The following is a 17,143-nucleotide window of genomic DNA, read 5'->3' on the forward strand; positions in this document are numbered from 1 at the left end:
GAACTTTCAAAGATGCATTGCGATTCACGTTTTGGGCATTGTCTCCTCAGTAGAGCGCCCAAAGTACGCTCTGAGAGTGTGCTGACCTAAATAACCGAAAGCTTACTAAAGTAGTATTGGTATTCCCTATATGTGTACTGCATCTTCAGATAGTAATCCTACTCTACCAGTACTGTGATTAAGACGACAAGCTTATGTATATTTTACACAAGTGCAGCATACGTTATTAGTTATCAATATATAGTGACAGAAAGTTATTATTATTATTAATGTTTAAATTAATGTTAAATACAAAAAATACCAGCACTTTTACAGCTTGTAGGGTGTGTATTTTCAGCTTTCCTTTATCTTATTCTGAAATCTTGAAGAAGTAACCAAGTAAATTAATTTTCTTAACAAATTAACTGCATAAATTGATAAATAATAAAGGTATTAGTTGCAGCCCCACTTCGCTGCCCCTACAGTCCTGTGTCAGGTTGATTTTCTCAAGAGGCTAATCTCCGAGTTTTTTTTTGCAGAATGTAAAATAGTGTAATGGTCCCTGCAGGCCTGAGTCCGTGGATACATGCGTCATTTTGCCTTCTATTTATTTGCAGAAGACACAATTAACACCTGTAGTACCCAGGGAGCCAATTTAATTAATTTGGCGACTAAACCGTAATAATAAATCCCTACAGATAATAATCAATGTAATAATTTGTTTGTAGATGTCTAAAGGCTCTGGGGCTTTAATAGTCTCTTGAGTAGGTTCTGTGTTTTAGACACCGCACACTGAGCCAATTGAAACTAATAAGTATAATGAATGTACATACCCCAGGAATTTAAAATGGGCTTTCTCTGAGGCAGGGTTTATTCAATCTCCCTCTTGCTTTACTGTTCTCGTTGTTCTATGATTTGCCTTTACCCGCTACATCGTTAGATTTCACATAAATAATGATATTATAATAGATATTCTCACCGTGTAAATATCTTTCAAAAGCATCAACGCGCAACAATTTGCAACGATATTCAAGGATTTGGTCAGAAATATTGTGATATATGATTGAATTTGTAACGCCAAGCCTTAATTTCCAGGATAAACAGGTGAGTTATACTTTTATTTATTTTCTCTTTAGGTTTGGCCTAGGATTTTAAAGCATCATTACAAATATGCTGCTTTAAATGTGTTGTCATAGAATATAAAAAATGAATCCTGAGCATTCTTCTATTGTGTGCATGGCATTGTATCTTGAAATGCTTCGCTAGTTATTTAGGTCTCTATTCACACTTACTTACTTAATGAAATTTCATTATGTGAAGTGAATGTCAACTAAGCAGGGCAACACGGTAAGATTACATTTTTTACCCTCATATGTGATTTAAAGTCTGTGTAGTAAACATTATTGGTTAGTTGAACATTTTTGTAAATAGCTTTATTGAAGATCAAAACCACTTGTGACTCATGACTGGGCACGACATGTCATTAGTGGAAGTAAGAGAACCCAGCAGTGTGAAGTTTAAATACAACTCAACTAACATAAACTTAAAAGAAAAAAGGTATATCTGGGGTGTTTAATCCATGCAGCCTAATCTAGAAATGTTTTTACTTGAGTATCACTGGAACAGTTTCTGACACAGTAAGTCAATACGTGTATTTCCCAAAATAAATTATGTCAGGTGGCAATGCATGTCATCAAGAACATCGATTTTTGGTATTTGTGAATAGTTGAAGATGAGAGGATTTTATTTGTATTTTTTTCGTGAATCAATATTTTTCACTTTAATCCTAACAAGCCAGTATTTTATTTTGTAGTTAAAGTAATCCAGGAAGTTAAAACTTTCTTACTTCATAAGGCAATTTTCATCTTGCTGTATTTCAATTGACCTAACATGACCCGCTCTCTCACTTGATTGCCACAAATGATGTTTACCTAACTGTTCTGGATGTGTCATCATCCTGCAGGAGCAGTGTCAACAAACATCTCATTAACAGCCTCATTAGACAGAGCTGTTTCACGTTCAACAAGGGAGTGCAGAACTGTCAAGGTTTCAAGTTTTTACTCACGACGACTGCAACAGTGATACATTCACAGTTCAAGTGAAAAACAGCAACACAAACTTTTATTCTTTCTGACTTCATGGAGTATTTACAGTATTTATTATGTTTTTTGACTTCATGTAGTATTTAGATTATTTATTATGTTAAAAACAGCATGATCAGATGCGTACTATAAAACACACTTTTTTACATCAATAGTATGTTTCAGCAGGATGAATTGATATGATGTTGTCTACAGCATCTTCAACTTAGCTTTGAAAACATTTCACAGCTCAAATATGGCAATACATTTTGAAACTCAAAGATGAAAGATTCTTTAAAAGATTTCTCCATGTAGTTTTATATAAGATCAGAGGCTTGTACTACGAAGCTGGTTCAACCTAACCTGGATATGTTTGAGTTAGCCGGTTGGCCCAATCCAAAACATACGCGCTCTGGCTAAACTGTACTACGACGATGGTTATCAAGTGGATCGCTCAAGCCAGCCGTGTCCTATCTAGTTAGGTGCGCGTTCACCTGAAAGGGGTGGTATTTGGAGCATTCGACCAATCTCAAACACGGACAAGCGTACTGACAGCGCAGCGTCATACTTCCTGAATGAAAAGTGAACTTTAATATTAGTCAAATATGAAGAAGTTAAACTTTAAACATCCATGTCTTAAACACTTTATCCAGGATAAAAGCCACATAGCTGCACCTGCAAGGTGAATACAGCTGGTAAAAGAAAAAGTGTTTGAATGCGTACATTAACAGGTTTATGAAATCACTGCCCCGTCCAAGACACGAGTGGATCTGACTTTAATTACATTTGACTCGAGTGTTTCGTCAACTTAATGTGTTGCTTAAAATAATACTTCTGCATACAGTATGTGACACTGTGAGTGTTGCACGGCCAGATACGGCTCAAGAAGCTGACTCAAATAAGGAAATATATGATACATTATGATGTGATATGATATGAATGATAATGGGACACATCGACGTCTGCACTCACAGTGCCGCGGACTGTACTTAATGTTACTCTGATCCGGTTACTTATGTCGTGGCAGATATTTAAGTAAGCTTTCTTAACGCTAATATTATAATAGTCAGATTTCTCTGAAGATGGGAGGGGATATTCTATTAATTTTCACGTTCACACAGTCAGTTGATTTTGGCCGGGCGTCTTTCCTGCAACGGCAGTTTTTCTGTATTTCCTCTATCCTGTAATATGAATTGATCGCTTTAAACTCTGCACACGGAGCTCTGATTGGTCAGCAGGCGGTGCTTTCACTGAGTTGATCTCTTGGCCTGCCACCTAACCTGCTCCGGAGCAGGTTTGCCGCTCAGCATAAGTTACCATGGAAATCTAGCCTGCTAAAAAGAGAACCAGCGTCGTAGGACCGGAAAGCCCGAGATTTCCCTGAAGTTAGCCGGCTAAGCGAAAATCCAGCTTCGTAGTACAGAGGCCTGTACTACGAAGCTGGTTCAACTTAACCTGGATATGTTGGAGTTAGCCGGTTGGCCTAAGCCAAAACATACGCGCTGGCGCTAAGCTGTACTACGACGCCGGTTATCAAGTGGATCGCTCAAGCCAGCCGTGTCCTATCTAGTTAGGTGCGCGTTCACATGAAAGGGGTGGTATTTGGAGCATTCGACCAATCTCAAACACGGACAAGCGTACTGACAGCGCAGCGTCATACTTCCTGAATGAAAAGTGAACTTTAATATTAGTCAAATATGAAGAAGTTAAACTTTAAACATCCATGTCTTAAACACTTTATCCAGGATAAAAGCCACATAGCTGCACCTGCAAGGTGAATACAGCTGGTAAAAGAAAAAGTGTTTGAATGCGTACAGTACATTAACAGGTTTATGAAATCACTGCCCCGTCCAAGACACGAGTGGATCTGACTTTAATTAGGAGAATTTGACTCGAGTGTTTCGTCAACTTAATGTGTTGCTTAAAATAATACTTCTGCATACAGTATGTGACACTGTGAGTGTTGCACGGCCAGATACGGCTCAAGAAGCTGACTCAAATAAGGAAATATATGATACATTATGATGTGATATGATATGAATGATAATGGCACACATCGACGTCTGCACTCACAGTGCCGCGGACTGTACTTAATGTTACTCTGATCTGGTTACTTATGTCGTGGCAGATATTTAAGTAAGCTTTCTTAACGCTAATATTATAATAGTCAGATTGCTCTGAAGATGGGAGGGGATATTCTATTAATTTTCACGTTCACACAGTCAGTTGATTTTTGCCGGCTGTCTTTCCTGCAACGGCAGTTTTTCTGTATTTCCTCTATCCTGTAATATGACTTGATCGCTTTAAACTCCGCACACACGGAGCTCTGATTGGTCAGCAGGCGGTGCTTTCACTGAGTTGATCTCTTAGCCTGGAACCTAACCTGCTCCGGAGCAGGTTAGCTGCTCAGCATAAGTTACCATGGAAATCTAGCCTGCTAAAAAGAGAACCAGCGTCGTAGGACCGGAAAGCCCGAGATTTCCCTGAATTTAGCCGGCTAAGCGAAAATCCAGCTTCGTAGTACAGGCCTCAGGCCTCAGGTATTCCTCGATCTGTTATGTTGATGTTGTACAGAATAAAGACTGTATCAGCATGTTGCTAGAGTTACATCAATCACTAAACTACTTTCATATACTTGAATTACTTTTCAACGTTAATCAGCCGAATTTCTACCATAAATAATGACCTGAAATATTCCCCCTCATAGTGTTATCTGTGTACACAGGCCTATAGATACAGTACTCTGCTGAAAGTATCAAACTTCGTTTCAGTAAATATCATGGTAAACAGCCACCTCCTCCTGCCATTAGCCTCGTGCACCCCAGCGTGATGTCCATCTGAAGTGATTGACAGCTACAGTATATCTAGAAACGTTGACCAATCAGAGCAGACTCAGGAGATCAGCTGGTTCAGAAAAGAGCAATATTTAGGCATGTAGTATGAGAAGAATAAAGGGGTTCTTGAACATTAGAGCATGTTAACATATTCGTTAACATGTAACATCGTTAATGTAGAAATATGTCTTTCAGGTCGACTGATGTGAACCAATCTAGCCTGATAACTTGCAGTCTGTGCCAGCTGTGCGGCTGAAGCGGCTATCATAATTTTTCTGGGCCAGTTTGTCCTTGTTTCATGCTTGGGTAGAGCAATAGGGCCACTTTGCTAGGGATTTTGAACTGGGAGGGCACTGAGCGAATTTCTCTCGGGGGTAGGTGAAGGCGGCGACTGGAACTTTGCCGGGAAGGCAAAGCAGGATAGCCTACGCCACCTTCTAGCCGCACGCTGCTTCTGCATTAGAGGCCAGAGCGGTACAGAAAAAGGGGAGCAGGGACAATTGGCATGTCCAAAATGTTTCTTTCTCCCTTTCCGGTTTGTCAGGTTGAGCTGTCTGGCTCTTGACTGCACTCCCTCATCCCAGGGGCATTGCAGTGGGCCTTCTAACAAGACTTTCCTTCTGTAAGTCTGTGGTTATTAACAGCTATTTCTGTGACCACGGCCAGATATATCGACTGGCTTGCAATAAAGCGCTTTCGGCGAGGCAGGATGCAGGGCAACCGGCGCAGGTAGGTGGGAATATTCGACAGTAGAGGCGGGACGGACGATTTATGGTTGCCAGATGTAGGTTTGGGCAGCAATATCAACTCCAGTGAGGGTCTGAGGTGGAGGAGAGCTTGGCGATCGTAAACGAGCAGAGCAGAGACATTCTGACAAACATAAAACAAAAACAGGATAGCTAAAGGTAGAGAGCTGAGGGAGTGGCGTGCCGACACAGGCGCCATCTTGAATCACGTCGAAAAAATATGGAACGTTACCATGTCCATATGTGATTTGATTTTCTCAGTGTGTCCCTTAGCAAATTGAGTTTAACACTCCTGCTCCGCAGGCTTCGACTGGATAGCTGCATTGGATATTCCTGTCAGTAGACTTCCTAAGTGCAAGACGTTCATTGGACTAAAGATGTATTTTTTTCTGGTGCTTGCGTACAAGAGACTCAAGGGAACAGACCTTCCATTTGACACAAACAATGTTAGGGATTGCAAAATAGCTAACGCTCATCAGGGCTTCATTGTCGGAAAGAGAGCAGAGAGAAGAGCTCACCTGTGTCCAACAGAACACAGTGCTGACGCACAGTTCTGTTCTCTGCATTAAAGACTGTGCTTCCCACAGCGTAGGTTTGAGAGGTTTTTCATTATGGACTTCTTCAACTCAGCTCTTGGAAAAAACATCACTTTTGTGCGTCCTGAATATTTCATAATAAGTGGATTTATTGGCATACCGAATATCAATTATTACTATGTATTCCTCTTTTTTGTTTATATTGTTTCAGTGTTGGGAAACACAGCTGTGATGGCCATAATATACTTGGACCATAGGCTGAGAACTCCAAAATATATTGTAGTTTTTAATTTAGCATTTGTGGACCTGTGTGGTAGCTCTGCTTTGGTGCCAAAGGTTCTTGATATCTTTCTGTTTAACCATCAGTACATCCCCTACGCTGACTGCTTGGCATTTCTTTTTTTCTGCTACACGTGCCTTTCAATGCAGGTTCTTAATCTAGTTGCACTCTCGTATGACAGACTGATAGCTATCATCTACCCACTGCACTACCAAGTGAAGGTGACCCACAGGTTCATACTGTCTTTGATTGCCTGTTTCTGGGTCTTTGTTATTACTGTTATACTTATTGCAGTGGGCCTTCTAACAAGACTTTCCTTCTGTAAGTCTGTGGTTATTAACAGCTATTTCTGTGACCACGGCCAGATATATCGGATGGCCTGCAATGACTATAAACCTACTTATTACTTTAGTTGGTTTTTAGTAGTTCTAATTCTTTGGCTTCCACTCACATTTATTTTGTTTACTTATTCATGTATCGGCTATGCATTGTCTAAAGTTGCCACAGTTCATGAAAGAGTGAAGGCCTTTAAAACCTGCACAGCTCATCTTTCGTTGGTGGTAATCTATTTCGTCCCAATATTAGTCACATTTACTTTGGGTTCACAAATACCTCCAAATGCCAGGATTCTAAACCTGTCTCTGACCTCTGTCTTTCCTCCAATGCTGAATCCAATCATTTATGTTTTGCAGACGCAAGAAATCAAAGAATCTATGAAAAAAAGATTGAAATTTAGAAAGAAATCCCAAATTACAGTGAAGAGAGAAATCATGAAATGATTATTTGTGTATTTAATTTGGACATTGTTTTAATGCCGTTAGGTTAATTTTATTAATTTCTTTAACATCCCATACATATTTTAACATTTAATTAATCACAAGTTATTTCATAGAAATTACATTATAATCATTGAGCTTTAAATTAATAAACTAACTAATAGACAGCACAAAACAGTAAACATTAGAAATACAGTGTGTCAGGTATAACACACCTACTGTACAATGAGAGTTCTCTGCTATTTGTTTTATTGTGATCAAAGTGTGTGTCTCTGTGCATGTTGTCTTGAAGGAGTCTACTGTATATTAGAAAACAAATTGTGTCTTCAATGTAGTCTTTTACAGCATAATCAAAAGCATACAAATAAACCAATTTAGTATTCATAAAAATCAGTGACTATAAAAGTTTTTTTTTGCAATCAAATGATGTATCCTTGTTCTGCTTCTTCATGTTTGTCGATGGATACCTCATATTTAAAAAGTAACAAGACATATTTTGTCTCTTGGTCCGCTTCTCTTTTCTGAATCAATCTATGTTTTCTAACTCAACACTAATGACATGAAACCCTTCAGGTATCATCAAGGATGGATGTAGTTTAGACCGATATGACGAGTGGTTTGTGTGGATTTAAAAAAATAAAAAAACGTATGAATATATAAAGAAACTATAATGCTCAATTTCAGTCGGGAATGAGACGTGTCCGTAGAAGGAGTTCTAGATTGGGGACCAAATGAATACGTGGCAGTAAATAATTCCCCAGAAATTCACGTATTACTTATCCATGTTAATTTTGTTTTTTAATGAATGTCCTTGGTAGGAATAAATGGACTTTGGTTAAATTCAAAAGTCAGAGTAGCTAAATAGGAAAGTAAAGAGAGAAAGACCATGGCCTTGTCTGCTGCTTGTTAGCCTGCTTGTATCATGTTGTCAGAACTAATTATTAAAGGGCACATGTCATGGCCATTTCCACTGATCATAATTCTATTGTTGAGGTCTACTAGAATAGATTTATATTGTGCAATTTTCCAAACTCACATTGGTTTCTCATACAGCATCTCTGTAAACTACGTGTATTCACTGAATTTCACTCTCTGCCTTTAACAGCTCGTTGTAGCTCCAATAGCTCCAGCCCCCACCCTCCCTGTGAGCACAGTGTGCTCTGATTGGTCGGGACGTTGTGAATCGCGCTGAGCTCCGTGGAGGTGTTGTTTCCTTGTTAGCGATACACAGCCAAACACAGCCAAACTCATCCTGAGCACACACAAAGTCACAGCCGAAGTAAAAACAATAAGTGTGGCTTGATATTGAGTAAGAAAAAGGTTGATAAACGCTGTGAGAATGGGTCTGCAGAGAGAATTTCGCCACGATCCCAACTGTCTGTTATCAGCCTGCAGCCAGGGAGGAGAAATCAGCAGAGCTCCCTGCTCCCTGCACACAGATGTGTGTGTGAGGAAGTCCGTGGATTGGTCAATTTGGACCAATCAGCGGGGGCTTAACGTAACGGCTCCGCGGACGTAACGTAACGGCTCCACGGATTGGTCCATTTCGTTACGGGTACGGCTTGACATCATGCCGTACCCGGAACGAAATGGAAGACTCAAATGGACAATGACGTATCTCCAACGAGGCGTTTTGGGGAGGTATTTTTTGTGTTAGAGTTTTACTCGCTACAGGGTGTACTTTGAGGGTTTGTGACTCTGCACACCGTTTACATGCATACAAACCTTCATAACACACAAGGGGACGGGTAATAACCGGAAAAGCATGACATGGGCCCTTTAAGCTTCAGGAAATGCTATGATGGCTATGCACAACTTTTGAATTGACTTTTTTTGTGCTTTATTTGGACCAAAGTGAATGTCAAAGGCTGATGTGACATTTACAATATTATCAAATATGTTGACATTTTTAAATACAAAAATAAAACGGCTTTTAAATCAACTGTTTATTTCTGGCTCTTGATGTGATTTTATTTTCTCAGTGTGTCCCTTAGCAAATTGAGTTTAACACTCCTGCTCCGCAGGCTTCGACTAGATAGCTGCATTGGATATTCCTGTCAGTGCTGTCTTTGATTGCCTGTTTCTGGGTCTTTGTTATTACTGTTGTACTTATTGTCGTCGGCCTTCTAACAAGACTTTCCTTCTGTAAGTCTGTGGTTATTAACAGCTATTTCTGTGACCACGGCCAGATATATCGGATGGCCTGCAATGACTATAAACCTACTTATTACTTTAGTTGGTTTTTAGTAGTTCTAATTCTTTGGCTTCCATTCACATTTATTTTGTTTACTTATTCATGTATCGGCTATGCATTGTCTAAAGTTGCCACAGTTCATGAAAGAGTGAAGGCCTTTAAAACCTGCACAGCTCATCTTTCGTTGGTGGTAATCTATTTCGTCCCAATATTAGTCACATTTACTTTGGGTTCACAAATACCTCCAAATGCCAGGATTCTAAACCTGTCTCTGACCTCTGTCTTTCCTCCAATGCTGAATCCAATCATTTATGTTTTGCAGACGCAAGAAATCAAAGAATCTATGAAAAAAAGATTGAAATTTAGAAAGAAATCCCAAATTACAGTGAAGAGAGAAATCATGAAATGATTATTTGTGTATTTAATTTGGACATTGTTTTAATGCCGTTAGGTTAATTTTATTAATTTAAATAAATCTCTCTATCAAGATCACAAACTTTATCTAAAATGTCAAATACGTTGTCTCAATAAATTAGGTTTGCATTTGGAGGTCTGTAACAACATCTTACCAACAAAGGTTTCAAGTGTGGTAAATTAATTTGCAACCAAAGTACTTCAATATCAGCAGACATCAAATCATATCTCACTTTAGCTGGTATTTGCTTTTGAACGTATACTGCCACCCCACCTCCATATGCATTCCTGTCCTTTCTAAATATACTATATCCATGAATGTCCACTGCAGCGTCATTAAAGGTGTCATCTACAGTAAGTGAGTTTCAGATATTGCTAACAACTGAATACCACATGATAATATTTCCTCTATCTCAGACACTTTATTTCTTAGACTACAGTTTACTTGGTAACTTATTTGACATTAAGATGGCAAATTAAATGTTATCTCATTTTCACTTCCTTTCAAATTGAGAGCTGAACTAAAACATACATGTAACACAATTTCAACCACACACACCATCAACCCAACATTTAACTGCACATAGATTGCTATACATGTGCATACTCACTCACTCACTCAATTAGACGAGTCTCCTGGTAGCTCCCAAACCTTTTTAGATAATATTCATTGTATGAAATAGATTCATGGTAATATGAAAAGTGGTTTGTGTGGATTAAAAAAATAAACGTATTCATATATAAAGAAACTATAATGCTTTCAATTATAGTCGGGAATGTGGAGTGTCGGTAGAATGAGTTCTGGATTGGGGACCAAATGAATACATGGCAGAGACTAACTCCCCCAAAATTCACGTATTACTTATCCATGTTAAGTTTTAAAAAAAAGTAATGCCCTTGGTAGGAATGAATGGGCTTCGGCTAAATGCCATAGTTAAAGTAAGTAAATGGGAAAGTCAAGAGAGAAGGACCATGGCCTTGTTTGCTGCTTGTTAGCCTGCTTGTATCATGTTGTCAGAACCAATTATTAAGCTTCAGGAAATGCTATGATAGCTGAACTTTTTAATTTACTTTTTTTGTGCTTTATTTGGACGAATGTCAAAGGCTAATTGTAAATAAACAATATAATAAAATATGTTTAAAATGTTTGACTTTTTTAGTTTATAAAAACAAATTGCTTGTAAATTAACTGTTAATGTCTGGCTCTTGATGTGATTTTCTTTACCAGTATGCCCCTTAGTAAAATAGAATTTGACACTCATGCTTGACTGGATAGCTGCATTGGATATTCCTGTCAGTAGACTTCCTAAGTGCAAGAAGTTCATTGGACTAAAGATGTATTTGTTTCTGGTGCTTGCGTACAAGAGACTCAATTGAACAGACCTTCCATTTGACACAAACAATGTTAGGGATTGCAAAATACCTAACGCTCATCAGAGCTTCATCGTCGGAAAGAGAGCAGAGAGAAGAGCTCACCTCTGTCCAACAGAACACAGTGCTGACGCACAGTTCTGTTCTCTGCATTAAAGACTGTGCTTCGGACAGCGTAGGTTTGAGAGGTTTTTCATAATGGACTTCTTCAACTCAGCTCTTGGAAAAAACATCACTTTTGTGCGTCCTGAATATTTCATAATAAGTGGATTTATTGGAATTCCTAATATCAATTATTACTATGTATTCCTCTTTTTTGTTTACATTGTTTCAGTGTTGGGAAACACAGCTGTGATGGCCATAATATACTTGGACCATAGGCTGAGAACTCCAAAATATATTGTAGTTTTTAATTTAGCATTTGTGGACCTGTGTGGTAGCTCTGCTTTGGTGCCAAAGGTTCTTGATATCTTTCTGTTTAACCATCAGTACATCCCCTACGCTGACTGCTTGGCATTTCTTTTTTTCTGCTACACGTGCCTTTCAATGCAGGTTCTTAATCTAGTTGCACTCTCGTATGACAGACTGATAGCTATCATCTACCCACTGCACTACCAAGTGAAGGTGACCCACAGGTTCATGCTGTCTTTGATTGCCTGTTTCTGGGTCTTTGTTATTACTGTTTTACTTATTGCAGTGGGCCTTCTAACAAGACTTTCCTTCTGTAAGTCTGTGGTTATTAACAGCTATTTCTGTGACCACGGCCAGATATATCGGATGGCCTGCAATGACTATAAACCTACTGATTACTTTAGTTGGTTTTTAGTAGTTCTAATTTTTTGGCTTCCATTCACATTTACTTTGGGTTCACAAATACCTCCAAATGCCAGGATCCTAAACCTGTCTCTGACCTCTGTCTTTCCTCCAATGCTGAACCCAATCATTTATGTTTTGCAGACGCAAGAAATCAAAGAATCTATGAAAAAAATATTGAAATTTAGAAAGAAATCCCAAATTACAGTGAAGAGAGAAATCATGAAATGATTATTTGTGTATTTAATTTGGACCTTGTTTTAATGCCGTTAGGTTAATTTGATTAATTTCTTTAACATCCCATACATATTTTAAAATTTAATTAATCACAAGTTATTTCATAGAAATTACATTATAATCATTGAGCTTTAAATTAATTAACTAACTAATAGACAGCACAAAACAGTAAACATTAGAAATACAGTGTGTCAGGTATAACACACCTACTGTACAATGAGAGTTCTCTGCTATTTGTTTTATCTGTGTTTGTGTATTAGGAGGATATTCTGGGAACACATTATTGTGATCAAAGTGTGTGTCTCTGTGCATGTTGTCTTGAAGGATTCTACTGTATATTATAAAACAAATTGTGTCTTCAATGTAGTCTTTTACAGCATAATCAAAAGCATACAAATAAACCAATTTAGTATTCATAAAAATCGGTGACTATAAAAGCTTTTTTTTGCAATCAAATGATGTATCCTTGTTCTGCTTCTTCATGTTTGTCGATGGATACCTCATATTTAAAAAGTAACAAGACATATTTTGTCTCTTGGTCCGCTTCTCTTTTCTGAATCAATCTATGTTTTCTAACTCAACACTAATGACATGAAACCCTTCAGGTTTTTCAGGTACATACTGACTTTAACTGAATAACTTTATTGTTAAGCAGCTGCAAAAAATGTAGAATCTAGAACGGGATTTCTTGAATTTAAACATTTTGTAAGATGAACAACCCAAATGTGCCCAAATGTTTATCCTGAGTAAAGTTATCATCAAGGATGGATGTAGTTTAGACCGATATGACGAGTGGTTTGTGTGGATTTAAAAAAATAAAAAAACGTATGAATATATAAAGAAACTATAATGCTTTCAATTTCAGTCGGGAATGTGACGTGTCCGTAGAAGGTGTTCTAGATTGGGGACCAAATGAATACGTGGCAGTAAATAATTCCCCAGAAATTCACGTATTACTTATCCATGTTAATTTTGTTTTTTAATGAATGTCCTTGGTAGGAATAAATGGACTTTGGTTAAATTCAAAAGTCAGAGTAGCTAAATAGGAAAGTAAAGAGAGAAAGACCATGGCCTTGTCTGCTGCTTGTTAGCCTGCTTGTATCATGTTGTCAGAACTAATTATTAAAGGGCACATGTCATGGCCATTTCCACTGATCATAATTCCATTGTTGAGGTCTACTAGAATAGATTTATATTGTGCAATTTTCCAAACTCACATTGGTTTCTCATACAGCATCTCTGTAAACTACGTGTATTCACTGAATTTCACTCTCTGCCTTTAACGGCTCGTTGTAGCTCCAATAGCTCCAGCCCCCACCCTCCCTGTGAGCACAGTGTGCTCTGATTGGTCGGGACGTTGTGAATCGCGCTGAGCTCCGTGGAGGTGTTGTTTCCTTGTTAGCGATACACAGCCAAACACAGCCAAACTCATCCTGAGCACACACAAAGTCACAGCCGAAGTAAAAACAATAAGTGTGGCTTGATATTGAGTAAGAAAAAGGTTGATAAACGCTGTGAGAATGGGTCTGCAGAGAGAATTTCGCCACGATCCCAACTGTCTGTTATCAGCCTGCAGCCAGGGAGGAGAAATCAGCAGAGCTCCCTGCTCCCTGCACACAGATGTGTGTGTGAGGAAGTCCGTGGATTGGTCAATTTGGACCAATCAGCGGGGGCTTAACGTAACGGCTCCGCGGACGTAACGTAACGGCTCCACGGATTGGTCCATTTCGTTCCGGGTACGGCTTGACATCATGCCGTACCCGGAACGAAATGGAAGAATCAAATGGACAATGACGTATCTCCAACGAGGCGTTTTGGGGAGGTATTTTTTGTGTTAGAGGTTTACTCGCTACAGGGTGTACTTTGAGGGTTTGTGACTCTGCACACCGTTTACATGCATACAAACCTTCATAACACACAAGGGGACGGGTAATAACCGGAAAAGCATGACATGGGCCCTTTAAGCTTCAGGAAATGCTATGATGGCTATGCACAACTTTTGAATTGACTTTTTTTGTGCTTTATTTGGACCAAAGTGAATGTCAAAGGCTGATGTGACATTTACAATATTATCAAATATGTTGACATTTTTAAATACAAAAATAAAACGGCTTTTAAATCAACTGTTTATTTCTGGCTCTTGATGTGATTTTATTTTCTCAGTGTGTCCCTTAGCAAATTGAGTTTAACACTCCTGCTCCGCAGGCTTTGACTAGATAGCTGCATTGGATATTCCTGTCAGTAGACTTCCTAAGTGCAGGAAGTTCATTGGACTAAAGATGTATTTTTTTCTGGTGCTTGTGTACAAGAGACTCAAGGGAACAGACCTTCCATTTGACACAAACAATGTTAGGGATTGCAAAATAGCTAACGCTCATTAAAGCTTCATCGTCGAAGAGAGAGCGAGAGAGAAGAGCTCACCTCTGTCCAACAGAACACAGTGCTGACGCACAGTTCTGTTCTCTGCATTAAAGACTGTGCTTCAGACAGCGTAGGTTTGAGAGGTTTTTCATAATGGACTTCTTCAACTCAGCTCTTGGAAAAAACATCACTTTTGTGCGTCCTGAATATTTCATAATAAGTGGATTTATTGGCATTCCTAATATCAATTATTACTATGTATTCCTCTTTTTTGTTTACATTGTTTCAGTGTTGGGAAACACAGCTGTGATGGCCATAATATACTTGGACCATAGGCTGAGAACTCCAAAATATATTGTAGTTTTTAATTTAGCATTTGTGGACCTGTGTGGTAGCTCTGCTTTGGTGCCAAAGGTTCTTGATATCTTTCTGTTTAACCATCAGTACATCCCCTACGCTGACTGCTTGGCATTTCTTTTTTTCTGCTACACGTGCCTTTCAATGCAGGTTCTTAATCTAGTTGCACTCTCGTATGACAGACTGATAGCTATCATCTACCCACTGCACTACCAAGTGAAGGTGACCCACAGGTTCATGCTGTCTTTGATTGCCTGTTTCTGGGTCTTTGTTATTACTGTTGTACTTATTGCAGTGGGCCTTCTAACAAGACTTTCCTTCTGTAAGTCTGTGGTTATTAACAGCTATTTCTGTGACCACGGCCAGATATATCGGATGGCCTGCAATGACAATAAACCTAACGATGTCATTACTCTGTTTTTAATAGTTTTAATTCTTTGGCTTCCACTCACATTTATTCTGTTTACTTATTCATGTATCGGCTATGCATTGTCTAAAGTTGCCACAGTTCATGAAAGAGTGAAGGCCTTTAAAACCTGCACAGCTCATCTTTCGTTGGTGGTAATCTATTTCGTCCCAATATTAGTCACATTTACTTTGGGTTCACAAATACCTCCAAATGCCAGGATTCTAAACCTGTCTCTGACCTCTGTCTTTCCTCCAATGCTGAATCCAATCATTTATGTTTTGCAGACGCAAGAAATCAAAGAATCTATGAAAAAAATATTGAAATTTAGAAAGAAATCCCAAATTACAGTGAAGAGAGAAATCATGAAATGATTATTTGTGTACTTATTTTGGACCTTGTTTTAATGCGGTTAGGTTAATTTTATAATTTTTTTTAACATCCCGTACATATTTTAACATTTAATTAATCACAAGTTATTTCATAGAAATTACATTATAATCATTGAGCTTTAAATACATAAACTAACTAATAGACAGCACAAAACAGTAAACATTAGAAATACAGTGTGTCAGGTATAACACACCTACAATGAGAGTTCTCTGCTATTTGTTTTATCTGTGTTTGTGTAGTAGGAAGATATTCTTGAAACACATTATTGTGATCAAAGTGTGTGTCTCTGTGCATGTTGTCTTGAAGGAGTCTACTGTATATTAGAACACAAATTGTGTCTTCAATGTAGTCTTTTACAGCATAATCAAAAGCATACAAATAAACCAATTTAGTATTCATAAAAATCAGTGACTATAAAAGGTTTCTTTTGCAATCAAATGATGTATCCTTGTTCTGCTTCTTCATGTTTGTCGATGGATACCTCATATTTAAAAAGTAACAAGACATATTTTGTCTCTTGGTCCGCTTCTCTTTTCTGAATCAATCTGTGTTTTCTAACTCTACACTAATGACATTAAACCCTTCAGGTTTTTCAGGTACATACTGACTTTAACTGAATAACTTTATTGTGAAGCGGCTGCAACAAATCTACATGCTTTAAATTTCAGTCGGGAATGTGGTGTGTCAATTAATGCCCTTGGTCGGAATAAATGGACTTTGGTTAAATGCTAAAGTCAAAGTAGGTAAATGGGAAAGTAAAGAGAGAAGGACCATGGCCTTGTTTGCTGCTTGTTAGCCTGCTTATCATGTTGTCAGAACTAATTATTAAGCTTCAGGAAATGCTATGATGGCTATGCACAACTTTTGAATTGACTTTTTTGTGCTTTATTTGGACCAAAGTGAATGTCAAAGGCTGATGTGACATTCACAATCTTATCAAATATGTTGACATTTTATAATAAAAAACTAAAATAAAAAACGGCTTGTAAATGAACTGTTTATGTCTGGCTCTTGATGTGATTTTATTTTCTCAGTGTGTCCCTTAGCAAATTGAGTTTAACACTCCTGCTCCGCAGGCTTCGACTAGATAGCTGCATTGGATATTTCTGTCAGTAGACTTCCTAAGTGCAAGAAGTTCATTGGACTAAAGATGTATTTTTTTCTGGTGCTTGCGTACAAGAGACTCAAGGGAACAGACCTTCCATTTGACACAAACAATGTTAGGGATTGCAAAATAGCTAACGCTCATCAGAGCTTCATCGTCTGAAAGAGAGCTGAGAGAAGAGCTCACCTCTGTCCAACAGAACACAGTGCTGACGCACAGTTCTGTTCTCTGCATTAAAGACTGTGCTTCGAACAGCGTAG

At 38.3% G+C, this 17,143-nt stretch overlaps 4 protein-coding genes across 4 annotated transcripts; all 4 read left to right on the top strand.

The window, feature by feature from the left end:
- Positions 1 to 6,251: 6,251 nt before the first annotated feature.
- On the top strand, positions 6,252 to 7,235 carry LOC117490809 (olfactory receptor 1-like). The gene has a single exon (XM_034140640.1). It carries the CDS (start codon positions 6,252 to 6,254, stop codon positions 7,233 to 7,235), a length of 984 nt encoding a protein of 327 aa, XP_033996531.1.
- Positions 7,236 to 7,838: 603 nt separating this feature from the next.
- LOC117490577 (olfactory receptor 51M1-like) lies at positions 7,839 to 9,835 on the top strand. The gene is made up of 2 exons (XM_034140340.1): positions 7,839 to 7,848; positions 9,294 to 9,835. Exons 1-2 carry the CDS (start codon positions 7,839 to 7,841, stop codon positions 9,833 to 9,835), a joined length of 552 nt encoding a protein of 183 aa, XP_033996231.1.
- A 1,574-nt stretch (positions 9,836 to 11,409) lies between these two features.
- Positions 11,410 to 12,255, top strand: LOC117490821 (olfactory receptor 1E5-like). The gene has a single exon (XM_034140652.1). It carries the CDS (start codon positions 11,410 to 11,412, stop codon positions 12,253 to 12,255), a length of 846 nt encoding a protein of 281 aa, XP_033996543.1.
- Positions 12,256 to 14,775: 2,520 nt separating this feature from the next.
- On the top strand, positions 14,776 to 15,759 carry LOC117490810 (olfactory receptor 1-like). Its single transcript, XM_034140642.1, has one exon. It carries the CDS (start codon positions 14,776 to 14,778, stop codon positions 15,757 to 15,759), a length of 984 nt encoding a protein of 327 aa, XP_033996533.1.
- Positions 15,760 to 17,143: the final 1,384 nt, after the last annotated feature.

The sequence above is a fragment of the Trematomus bernacchii genome, unplaced genomic scaffold (genome assembly GCF_902827165.1).
Source record: "Trematomus bernacchii unplaced genomic scaffold, fTreBer1.1, whole genome shotgun sequence".
Taxonomy (NCBI): domain Eukaryota; kingdom Metazoa; phylum Chordata; class Actinopteri; order Perciformes; family Nototheniidae; genus Trematomus; species Trematomus bernacchii.

What these genes read in the sequence shown, in the direction of transcription:
- LOC117490810 (XM_034140642.1), top strand. Translation starts at nt 14,776, where the DNA reads ATGGACTTCTTCAACTCAGCTCTTGGAAAAAACATCACTTTTGTGCGT.
- LOC117490809 (XM_034140640.1), top strand. Translation starts at nt 6,252, where the DNA reads ATGGACTTCTTCAACTCAGCTCTTGGAAAAAACATCACTTTTGTGCGT.
- LOC117490821 (XM_034140652.1), top strand. Translation starts at nt 11,410, where the DNA reads ATGGACTTCTTCAACTCAGCTCTTGGAAAAAACATCACTTTTGTGCGT.